The sequence below is a fragment of the Carettochelys insculpta genome, chromosome 8 (genome assembly GCF_033958435.1).
Source record: "Carettochelys insculpta isolate YL-2023 chromosome 8, ASM3395843v1, whole genome shotgun sequence".
Lineage (NCBI taxonomy): Eukaryota > Metazoa > Chordata > Testudines > Carettochelyidae > Carettochelys > Carettochelys insculpta.
The window spans coordinates 62,802,519-62,814,746 of NC_134144.1; the positions used below are offsets into that span (position 1 = coordinate 62,802,519).

The 12,228-nt window shown below is 45.4% G+C and overlaps 1 protein-coding gene across 1 annotated transcript; it reads left to right on the top strand.

Moving 5' to 3' along the window:
- Positions 1 to 1,458: 1,458 nt before the first annotated feature.
- Positions 1,459 to 11,394, top strand: TMEM37 (transmembrane protein 37). The gene is made up of 2 exons (XM_075001778.1): positions 1,459 to 1,782; positions 7,190 to 11,394. The coding sequence occupies exons 1-2, from the start codon at positions 1,762 to 1,764 to the stop codon at positions 7,760 to 7,762; spliced, it is 594 nt and encodes a 197-aa protein (XP_074857879.1). The 5' UTR covers positions 1,459 to 1,761; the 3' UTR covers positions 7,763 to 11,394.
- Positions 11,395 to 12,228: the final 834 nt, after the last annotated feature.

Consider the following 12,228-nt stretch of genomic DNA (forward strand, 5'->3'; position numbering starts at 1 on the left):
CTTTGCTCCCTGATGGGAAGGGAAACAACAAGCAACATCCCCATTCAAATCTGGGAGAGGGGGAACTTAAACCACCCTGCCCTCCCTAAAGGGCCTGGTGGGTGGGGGGGAAGTGTCTTGGGGCTGGGTGAATCCCAGACAAAGGGGCATGCTCAGTCAGCCCCTTCCACCTGCATGGCTGCCTGCTGCTTAACACAGCTGCCTGCAGAAAGCCCTAGGAGTGTACCCCACACAGCTGGCTCCTTCCCAGAGCAGGACACCAGCTGACAAAGTCCAAATGGGCTCCAATGCACACTACAAGGCCTGGTAAAAGGGACAAGTTGGAATAATATCAATGTCCTTTGTCTGGCTGAGTGCTTTTATTGGGTTTCAGTCAGCTGGATACTGTTTATTTTTGTACCTGTTCAATGATGGAAGGACAGGATGTTCCCTAAAGAAAAGCAGTTAATCCCCTCCATACTCATGTCTTCATCAGACTTTGAGCTCCGGGAAAGGAGTCATTTAGCTAATCCAGATTTGTGCAGTGCAGGGACACTTTCATTTCTGTGCATTTAATGCTGTAATAAAACCCACCGCACAGGTCACAGCACTTTCCTCCTTTATGAATGTTATCTAATCCGTTCCACGGTGGCTCTCTGAGGTGAGTATTCAGCATCACTGAACCCAACAGTTCAAAAATCGTGAGTCAGGCTTCCAAAAAGCATGACTGGCTCACACAGCATAGGCTCATTAAAAACATAGGCACACGCGGTGCTTTACGCTCCCCTGTTGGGTTGTCAGCCTGCATGCCAATCGTGTTTCAAGCTTTTCCCTGGAACCAAGAGAAGCTGGCAAGTTACTTGTCCTCATCGCACCCCTTCAGCAGCAGCAGCAGCAGCTGGGGCCTGACAAAACCCACCCAACAGGGCAACACTGGTGCTAGAAAACCCAGTTAGGAACAGCGCTGTTTTCCCAGCTCCCAGAAGCGTCGTGTGTTGCTCCCTCTGGTTTTGTGCCCTTTGGTTTGATTTTTTTACCAGTAACAAAGGCCAGGTTCACCCACCGCCAGCAGCCCACCCCGAAGGGCAGACATGCAGGGGCTTGTGCGGGCCTGAGTCCTGCCAAGCCTATGCTGGGGATCAGCCCACCAAAGGGGCCAGAGCTACTTGGGACCCTAAGTCTTAGCTCCAGGAGGGCCTTAGCGCCTCCGTTGCTGTGGACAAGGGAGGAAGAAGCCCAGCTCTGCCCAGGCGCTTGGGGCTGCCCCTGCTTGGAGCAGGGGGTTGGCCTAGGGATGACCTCCTGTGCTCTCCTCCAACGCTAGGCTGTCAGGCCCCTGACACCTGCTCCCTGCAGGGAGCAGGGGAAGGAACCCCGGGGACCGGCCTGCGGCTTCCTTCCAGCTCTCCGCCCCCTCTGCCTCCCCGGCCCCGCTGGGTCCTCTCCCCCGCCCTGCACCGCCGCCGCCGCCCGCGTGGTGCTCCAGCCGGAGCGCTTGGCTAACCTCCGCCTCCCCCGCGCTCCCTCCGCCCGCCGCCTCCCCAGGGCTGCACTGCTGCTGACTCAGCCAAAGGGGGAACTCAAAGGGCAGCAGCCGGCCCTGCCGCGCGGCAGCCCCCGGCTTCCCTGGCCCCGGCGAGATGCGGGCGGGCTGGCGGCTACCCACCGCCGGGAGCCTCCAGCTCTGAGCGGGCCGCGGGCGGCCGGACCTTGTTGTCCGCGCCCGAAGCGAAGCAAAGTTTCTCCCGTGTGTCCTCCCCGCTGCAGGCAGCCGGAGTCAGCATGACAGCCATAGCCGTGCAGGTAACGAGGGGGCGCCGGGCTCCGAGCGCCCGGCGGGGGGGACCGCGCTGCTGCTCGGACTAGCCAGATGCAGTGTTGGTGCAGAGCCACGGGTGTGTTTTCTCCCTTTGTTCTCCCGCTGGAGGCGAAATGTTTATCACCCTGCCAGCCGCCAGCCCGCTCGGCTGAGTTCTCGCTACCTGTTGCTCGTTATAGCCTGCTTGGGGCGCAGAAGCCGGCTGATGTACCTTGGCAGGCCCCTGTTGACATACAAAGGGGAGCTTCTGTACAGGGAGCCGTGTGGGTGGCTTAGTGTCACCCCCAAAATGGAAAGCGACAAGGGGCTGAGAAAGGACCTGTTGCCTTCTAAATCTATTCTGATCTTGCCCCTGCGAGATTTTCATAATTACTGCAAAGTGTAGGCACAAACTGTACTCTTGCCCTTCTGGGTCTTGATTTAAATCCACTCAGTGATCAGTTAAAGCTAAGCCGTCCTTTTACTAGCTGCAGGACAGACTAGTACATGTTTATTAATATAACAGGGCTGTAGCTGGAAAGTGCTGGATCTGGGAGAAGAAATGATTTGCAGCCGAACTATAAAAAGAGTAGAGAGCAAGTGATTTTATAAACAAGTGGGGGTAGTGTGAGACGTGTCTGAGATGTCTCATAATAACACCAGTTAATAAATCAAATGCTCCCATTTCCCCTCCCTTCCCCCACTGCTTTCTGAGTTGTTTACAAAGTTCATCAGTGACATGTTACATGCACTTCAGCAGTATGACTTCCTCTAAGCGTCTTGAGAGGCTTCATGTGAAAGATGATATTAAAAAAAAAAAGTGCATCTGTATGGTGAAGGGAGCTGTTTAAGCTTGGTGACAGAGGGACCTCGCTGACAACACCACCCCTTCAGAGGTGAAATAGTCTCCCTAAGAAAGTGAGTGAAGCCCTTTCATTTGAGAAGAGTAAACTGGCTTGGACCAAATGGTAGAACACTTACTGTCCTGCATTGTCAGGGAGACTAAATGGACAACCTAATCTGTCTACACACCCCTAAATGGAAGCCGGTGCAGGTTATAACATGCAGTTCTGCACAACTCTGAAAGAAGGCTTGCATGAGAACCTATGTATTGATATAAACAACAGTCAATGGTAGCACTAACTTACTTATTCAATCCATTGAAGTAATTAGTCATTTTAGGATTTAATTCTGCTTATTAAGCCCAGCTGCCCATCTGTGTCGCAAACACCAGATGTGTCACCTCTGAGTGATAGCTAATTAAAGCCAGGTTTCCTTTTTTTTTAAATAATTCTGTTTATTTTAAAACATGTATTGATCCAATCACTGTAGCACAAGGTGGGAATAAAACTAGAAAAATATTAGCTGGCAACAAGTTCAAACTCATGCCCACCTTTACCACCATCCCAAAAACTTAAATAATCCCCAGCCTAAATACAGGAAAATGTTTTGCTAGTTAACACATCAGCCTGGAAAACAGGAGACCTGAATTCTATCTCTAGCCTGGACACAGACTTTCTCTGACCTTGGGCAAGTCAATGCAAAGTTACTGAAGAGATTTAAGACCCATGAGTAGAAGAAACAGAGTTCAAGGTTTTATGTGCATGAGTGTATTTTTCTTTAGCTATTATTGAATGCATGTCTGAAAATCTGCCTAGGAGGACACTGGGGAGGTGCTGGTGGAGAAGAGTAACAGAATGCAGGAGGCACAGGACAGCCTGTGTAGCTGGCTTTGGAGGCACCTGTGCTCACTGAGTCACAGGCAGTAGATTGGCAGGTGTAGTGTTATAAAATCTTCCCTTTCCTGTTACAGGCAACACTAGTTAGAATTTGCTCCTTTGCTGTTATACACAACCCTAGTCTACTGCCACATGTAGCCACACTTGCCTCAAGCACCCAAATGCTGTTTTCACAGGGGGTTGGAGTAAGTTAATGCTAGGGAAACCATCCGTCCCGTTTGTCCCATGACAGTCCCTTATTTAGGCTGTCTCACAGGTGTCCTGATTTTTTTAAGAAGATGAGCAAATTGTCCCGTATTTTGTGGGGCTCTGTTCCCCAGCACCCAAAGTCTCAGGGTGGCAGCCTCCGCTGCCAGGGAGCCCCATTGCAGGGCAGCTACCCAGTTCCCTGGTGTCCTGAGTCTTGGGGCAGCACTGCCAGGGAGCTCCTCTGTGGGGAGGCTGCTTTGTTAATTGGTGCCCTGTGCTTTGAGCCAGAAGCTCCTGCTGCAGGGCAGCTCCTCCATGGGGCAGCTGCCCCATTCCCTGGCACCCCATGGTGTCAGCCTCTGCTGCCAGCAAGCTCTGCCATAGGCCAGCTGCCTCATTCCCTGGTGCCACACGCCTAGAGGTGGCAGCTCACTCTGCCAGGAGCCCCTCCACAGGGTGGCTGTCTATTCCCTGGCACCCTGTGCCTCAGTGAGGCATCTCCTCCTATGAGGAGGCTCCTCTGTGGGGCGGATGCTGTGCTCCCTGGCCCACCCTACTGGGAGGCTGTGAAGCGCCTATTCCTAGCACACCCCATGGGGTTGCTGAGTCTCTATCCTCCACTCCCTCTCACTGGGAGGCTGTGGAGCCCCCATCCCCAGTGCCTCACCATGGGGCAGCAGCCTCCATTGCCGAAGAACCCTGACATGGGAGAGCACCCCACCCACCTCCGATCACCGGAGGCCTGTGTCCCGTATTTGCCGTAGAGCAATGTGGTCACCCAAGTTAATGCTGAACTACTTAGTAATGATGTACCTGCTATTTAGTGATATATCTAATACGATATTTTCACCAGGGACTGACGGCAGAAGCTGCTGAACACTTTTCAAAATCCACTTCCAGTTGTGGATATTGAACACCTGAAAATTGGACTTTAAGGCCGTGTCTACATGTGCCCCAAACTTCGAAATGGCCATGCAAATGGCCATTTCGAAGTTTACTAATGAAGCGCTGAAATACATATTCAGCGCTTCATTAGCATGCGGGCGGCAGCGGCGCTTCGAAATTGACGCGTCCATGAGCTCATGGGAATAAGGGGACTTCGAAGTAGGTGGCGTCCTTTCGAAAAGGAGCCCCGTCTGGATGCGCCGCACAGCGGCAAGGCGCGTCAATTTCGAAGCGCCGCTGCCGCCCGCATGCTAATGAAGCGCTGAATATGCATTTCAGCGCTTCATTAGTAAACTTCGAAATGGCCATTTGCATGGCCATTTCGAAGTTTGGGGCACGTGTAGACGTAGCCTAAGACTGTAAATTTTGGGGCTGAGATTGCCTGTTTCTCAGATGTGTGTATTGTCCCTAGTACAACTGGGCTATGATCTGACAAATAAGTGTCACTTCGGTCTCTATATTGCAGGATAATACAGGATTAATAACCTGGGACTGACACAGCTGTAGCTGTATTGCATAGACTCAGTACCCTGGGGATACCTTTGTACAGTACAGTATTTTGAATAAAATCAGAGATTGTTTCCTCGTGAATAGAATGTACTGTGAACGCATAGGCTCCAAAAACTGACTACACTGAGCACTCACATAAGATTTTATAAACAATTCAAAGGATTAAAGATTTCAGAGTCTCATGAGTAACATTTTCATGTTCATATATTGCTATTTTAAAAACTATTGTTGATAAAACCCTCTTGGCCAGTTCAGTATAACACTTCTATCCCTGCCATTTCCATTAGGCAAACAATTTTTCCCACTTTTATTTTGGCTCATATGCCAAACACTCCTCTGCATCATGTGTTTCCTGTTTGTGTCAGTGGTGTTAGCCTCACTCTAGGGATAAAGGTTGCTAGTGACATTGTGGCCCTTTGGCTGGCTAGTTCTGAGTGGCAGAACACAAAGGACTCTTCACCAGAAACAAATGGGGATGTTTTGACACTTGTTTAATTTTTGAGAGAGCTGGATCTAAATAATATAGGTCAGATTGTGAAATCCTTGATTATACACCTACATTACTAGTAGCCCCATTGACTGCTCCTGGCATAAGGTATTATTTAATGTGAACAAGGCTATCACAATCTAACCCCTACTTCAAGGGTTCAGGCCTCCACTCCTTATTCGGACAAAACTCCTGTTGGTTTTCACAGAGTGCTGGGTTGAGAAGATGATCTAATGCAGAATTTTCTACAGATTCTAGTAGTTGTAAAGAAGATCAGATAGGGTTCCCAGCCTGGAGTGTCCAGGAAATTTAATATTAATTTTTAATTAAAGATAATGTCGTGATGAAATCTCCGGGAATACATCCAACCAAAACTGACAACCCTAAGGTCAAAGCAGGATCTTAGAATTATACAGCAGCTCTCTTTAATCCCTGAGAAAGAATATTACAAATTGTTTCGTAAGGCTAGAAGGCAGGCCTGAGTCTCTTTTCACCAGCTGAGATCAAGAGTAATACCACTGAAATTGATGGCTGCAACACCAGTTTTTCCACCAGCATAAATGAGATAGGAATGAGGCCCCATGAATGTTTGTGTTCATGAAGGCTGGGTTTCTATGGTGACTGAGGGCATTAATGCACCTAACACACACCCCCATCCGCCCATTCCCTCCTCAGTCTCTTTTGGCAATCTCAGCCTACATCTGGAGCAGAGGAGATATTGTTATCTTTAAAGCTGTAGTAGCTTCCACTTCTTCCTGGCTAGTGCCTTTCTGGAAGTTTAATCTTCTGGTCTGAAACTTTCCATGCTTGGTTTTGGTTCCACCAGTGTAAGTGAGATAGGAACCAGGCCCAGTGAGTGTTTATGTTCACGAAGGGTGAACCCTTTCAATATTTTTTTCAATTTGAGCAGAATCTATGTGGTTGTCTTTGAGTGAGAGGAGAATGGGGAATGCACATTTCCCAAAGTAAGTTCTTATTTGCGTTGCTGTAGTGTTGTGAGTCCTCACTGCAGATCAGAGCTTTTCTGCTCTTGGTATGGTACAAATACACAGTAAAGTACAGTCCCTGCCCACATCTGATTTCCTAATCTTGAGAACCCTTATGCCTGTGCTTAACTGTCTGTGAGTGAGTATGTAGTATGTGGGGTAGTGCTCAAGTCAGAAGGGCCATTCACGTGCAAATTTAAGCACACGCATAAGAATTCACACAGTTCACAGAACTGGGATCTCAATGGACAAGACAGACAAAGGGTAGCAAAATAATGCCTTTCACAAACCTGTGTGGGAACTCAACACAGATTTCTCCAGTCCCTATATGTTACTCCAACCACAGTACCATTCTTCTTCGATTTTAGTAGCTATGTACATTACAGGATCTGCTTAGACAGTGACTGTAGGGCATTAATTATTATTATCAAGCGTACGTTCATATTATTTCTAAAGGCCTCTCCATTTTGCTCCTGTGATTTAAATATATGTTGAATAGTGACTGCAACAGATGAGTTTTTTAATTTTTCTTTTCTTTGTAATCTCTCTTTTTAAGGCACAGAGGTTGCTTGCTCACAGAAGATCCAAGAAATCGTTCTTTGAGACATTTATCAGAAGCCTCATTATTTTATGCGTGGCAATAGCAGTGGTCCTGTCATCAATTTCAGTTTGTGATGGCCATTGGCTTTTTGCAAAAGGAAAGTTGTTTGGACTATGGCATTTTTGCTCCTTAGGCAACAGTACCATATTAAAATGTGTCACTGATCTTAATCAGGCCAAGGTGGCTGGGATGAATTTTGGAATGATTCTTGTAAGAAGCATGGTATCTCTTGCTGTTGTGATAGCAATATTTGGCCTGGAACTTCTGATGGTCTCCCAAGTCTGTGAAGACACTAATTCAAGACGAAAATGGTCAATGGGATCAGTCCTTATTCTTCTCTCATTTCTCCTGTCTTCCAGTGGATTTCTGAGTTTTTTAATCCTTCTGAAGGACCACATTTCCTTCATGGGCTTCACACTGACCTTTTGGTGTGAGTTCATCTCTGCCTTCCTTTTCTTCCTTAATGGAATGAGTGGACTTCACATTAACAACATAACATACCCATGGAACAGATCAAGAAAATTCTAGAACTGGTGGGTGTATTCGGCATTTTGTGTAGTCTTTGCAATTGAGATTGGGGAAAATATAAATCAGATGGAATTTGAAAAGAACATCAGGTGTTTAAAGACTTTCACAAAGAAAAAATATTTGAGTGAATCTGAGAATTTCATAGATGTACTCACTGTTTGCTGAAGATGGCTGTGGCATGTTAGTAATGGGGGAAAATTAAGACCTTTGTACTTATTAAGGGAATTTTCTGCAGTACAGGGTGAACCTCTCTAATCTGGCACCCTGGGGACCTAACCAGTGCCAAGCTAGAGCATTCACCAGACCACAGGAGGTCAATATTGTCTAGAATATTATGAACACTTCCACTGCTTCCTGGGCTCTTAGAAGACATTTAGGGGGTAAATTACAGCTAAATAACAGTATCAAATACTGAGAGCCAGGACTAGTGGCTGGAAACAAACTTTCTGAGCCCCTGAGAAAGTTGGCCACACAAAATAAGTGGTCATCCAGCCAACTAAAATCATGCTGGATTATGGTTCAACCTGTAGTGCAAAATAAGAAAAAGGACCTAGTTTGTTTTAAGTTTAAAGAAAACAGCAGGAATATTGTATGGCTAGAACCAAAAAATTGTAATTTACGTCAATTGATTTAAAGTACTGGGGTCAGAAATTGTGTGGTACTTTTGGGTGTTGTCCTCAGTTGCTCTTCTCGACTATGTGAACAGAGCATGAGGAGGCATGCATGCCCAACATGTTCAGTCCTGCCGATGGAGCTTCATTTCAGATAGGACAGAGTATTTATGCCATGTCCCATTTATGAACATAGCATATTGAAAATCTTTATCAGGGTTTCACACCCCATAATTCTTTTCCCGAGACTTGAGTGAATCAGATCTGAACCAATGCTAATTAGTTCTTGTTTTCCAACCATCATTCATGTCCCCTGTAACTAACGCTCCATTCCATATTTATTAGCAGTTTGGGGCATGCAGATCCACTGTGGTTAGATATAGGGCCACAGTTACATTTTGTCTTCAGACCCAGCAGTGCTGAGGGACTGGAATGTGTCTGTGATGGCCCGCGGAGAATTCTGTGAGGAAAAGGAAACTATCCAGAGGCGTGAAGCCGGCAGCAGCTGTTACTGCTCCTGCCATTCTATGCCAGCCTCTGCTGGTATTAACACTCATGGGCTATTGTAGTAAGTGACAGTGCAGACTAGGACTCAGCACAAGGGAGCTGCAGTAGGATCCCTGGAATCCTGACAGGGGAGATTTTGGCCCACAATATTAATTAAAGTTGAGTCTTGCTATTTCTGATAACTGATTTCCCGATTCTCCTTTCACTTTGTTGCCTGGACAAGCAGGGCTGAGAGTGTCAAGCTAGTGATCTGACTTACACCCCCACAGCGACCCATCCTCCCTGCCTTTCACCATACACAGAATTAGTTGCACCATAACAATAATTCCCAATCAGTCAACAGGAATTACTGCAGTCATATAGCTAGAGAAATGAACTCATTCAAATGGCCCTAGAGAGGCTCTTCTGTGACAAGAGAAAAAAATATGTAGATCTCACAATGTAGAATGATTTTCCACTTATAATTTAAATTAAGGAAATATAAAAATAAATAAATAAATGAAATCAACAGCCCCAAAATGAAGTAACCAGCAAGGCTGTGTCTACATTCACTGATCGCTGGTGTAAAATGGGAGGAATTTCATTGAAGACAGTGAAATTGCTGGGGTTTCATGGACAGCAGAATGCCAGACCCAAGTCCTCTAATGAAAAAAGATGCATAAAGATCATTACAGCTTGCAAAATCCTGCAAGTTGTTGATGTAGTAAAATTAGTCAAGCTGTTGGCAGTCTAGTAGAGTTCCTGGCATGAGTGGCAGAAGCAGAATCAGTCATCTGAATTTAATGCTTGGAGCATGGCTCCAAATTCTTTTCAATATCCTTCCAGTCTTAAGCACAGCACTCCATTGACAATGGCTTAAGACATTTAGAAAATGTTTCATGGTGTCTGATAACATCTGTTATGTCTTCTGGAAAGTTTTTTTATTTCTTTAAAGACATATTGAAACGTGCTCCTTCTTTGAAGTTATATTTGCATCAGTAATTATTGAGCAAGGCATTAATCTATAGAACTGCACTAGTTTCTAAAATGTATTCTTTCACCCAATACACACACAGAGTACAGTTTGTCGAACAATTGTAGAGAGAATGCTACTTATGCAAGCTATAAATAATTCTTTTTTGTAAAAATCTGTTCTTTAAGGCAAAGAATCCAAAGTATCACTATACATACTTTGTAATCTTCTAGAATGGTCTTAAACTGACTGCTCATTTTTAACAAGGAAATAGTCTCATACTTTTCTCTTTGCGAGATGTCATAACTGTCACAGAATAAACCCCAAAACCTATTTGTGTTCCTCATCAGGACAGCCAGAGTGAGTTTTAAATCCAGATATAGATATGTCTGTCTTGTCCTGATAAACTTTCATTGTTTCCTTGCACCCTAGTTTGTACAGTATGTCTTCCTGATGTGATAATGCACTAAGCTAAGTTACCTAGAGTAACTACAGATTTCTTATTCCAAAAGGGGGCTTATTCCTGCATGCCTTGTGCACCTAAAACTCCTGTTGCCTTCAGTAGGAATTTAGGATACACAAGGAATACTAACTAGCTCACACCCCTAGATCTGCCTATGAATGCCACACTGTGAACCTAGCTCTTTCTCTTATTTAAATAAGGTGCTTTGGCTTCACTGAATTGCACTGTTTAACAGAACTAGAAGCTGAACCTGCAACCTCTTAACTCATGGGAAGAGTCCCATTGACTTCAGAAGGACTAGTTTAGGAGCAAGAATTCACAGAATCAAGCCTCAGATTGTTGCACATTGGTTATATCCACTGACTGTGTCGGTCTGTGGGGTGAGTGCCTTAAGCCATCGTTAAGTATTGTTTCAGTATGGGGGTATTAACACAGAGTACCTTGGAGCAGGATGAACCTGGTGATAGAGATCCATGGTATGAGATACCTGGCCAGTGTGTCCCAGGGTTTGTGGAAGCACAATGTTTGTTGAAATTGCATTCTTTTTTGGTAACTTCGTAACAGTGGAAATAAAGGATGTATGCACTTCTTGAGGCCAGCTGTAATACTAGCAAGAATTAGACCCAGGGTTCTCCAGTCCTGTTTCTTTGGGAAGGAGGAAGGAAAACTGTACCATGAGTTGTATATCCCCGGTTGTCCCATATAAAGAGTCAAAATCAGCTAATGAGATAGTGAGCCTACATGGACCACATAACAGTTGCTTATGCTTAAGGATGGTCCTGTACATTTTCCTGAGTGAACGAGAAGACCTTTTTGAAAAAGTCCCCTACTGAAATAATTGTGCAATGTTTCCTTCTATAGCTGACCTTGTCTAGCAAATTATTGTGCTTGATATTTACATTGTGATTACAAGTTGTATTTTGTTAGTAAATGCTGCACAACAAGTTAATACTGTTGTAGACTTTTCTTAGGCTATTGCATCTAACAAATGCCTGTACATACAGTAGTTTGTACCTTTTTTAAAGCATAAGACAAGAAAAAGTTTGAAAGTTAATATTCCTGAAGTTAGTGATCAATAAATTACTTTGAAATAAGAGCACTGATCAGTTCAACTATAACTTGTTTGTATGCAACCTCATTAACAGATTTTATCTGATGTTTCATTCCCCCTTGATGCCCCTTAAAATGTGTACATAATCTTAAATGTTATTCATGTATGAAGACACCCACACTAAAGAGACCTGATCAGAAAGGCAGTTGGAAAAATTGTCATTGTATGTTGTTCTAAACTCAAATAAGGCCAGCTGGTCTTCTGTGGACTAAACCCGCTGAATATCTAATATGGAGTCTACCCTTAGCCTGCACAGTCCAGCGATCTCTTTCTGAGGGGAAATGCAGTCTGCATTGTTTCATTTAGATTACAGGCAGCACCGTTGCCCCTACGTACACACCTATCCCTTCTATTGTATTGCTTTGCCACAAAATTCTGTGCTGTCCCTTTCATGTAGTGTCAGTCTCTCCTTCCCCTCCCTAGGCAACAACATTCTGACTGTGGTTACCTCACCACCTATTTTTATATTCATCTTGGAGTTTGGGATACTGACAACTAAGAAACACATATAAGAACAGCCTGATCTCTGAGCCAGAGGCTTCATTTGGAGGTTGTGGTTCTGGGGGTTAGATCCCAGGTTTGTGAGCTGGGACTCCTGGTTGTACCAATAAATTTACATGTGGTTGTTGGTGTCTAGGAAGGCATGGCAGTGTCTGAGGGAGGCCAGGCCCCTTTGCTTCACATCCCTGGAACAATAGGCCTAGCGAGGGGCCAGTTAACAGTTTCTAGGGCTCCAAACCTCCGGCAAGGGCAAGGCACCAGTCTAGCATCCTAGCTTGGCAGACAATAGATTGACATAGGTGTTTACCAGGTGCCAGTTCG

Excerpts from the sequence above, each read along its gene's own strand:
- TMEM37 (XM_075001778.1), top strand. The coding sequence starts at position 1,762 with ATGACAGCCATAGCCGTGCAG. Across the intron at positions 1,783-7,189 it reads TGACAGCCATAGCCGTGCAG|GCACAGAGGTTGCTTGCTCA; the intron begins GTAACGAGGGGG and ends TCTCTTTTTAAG.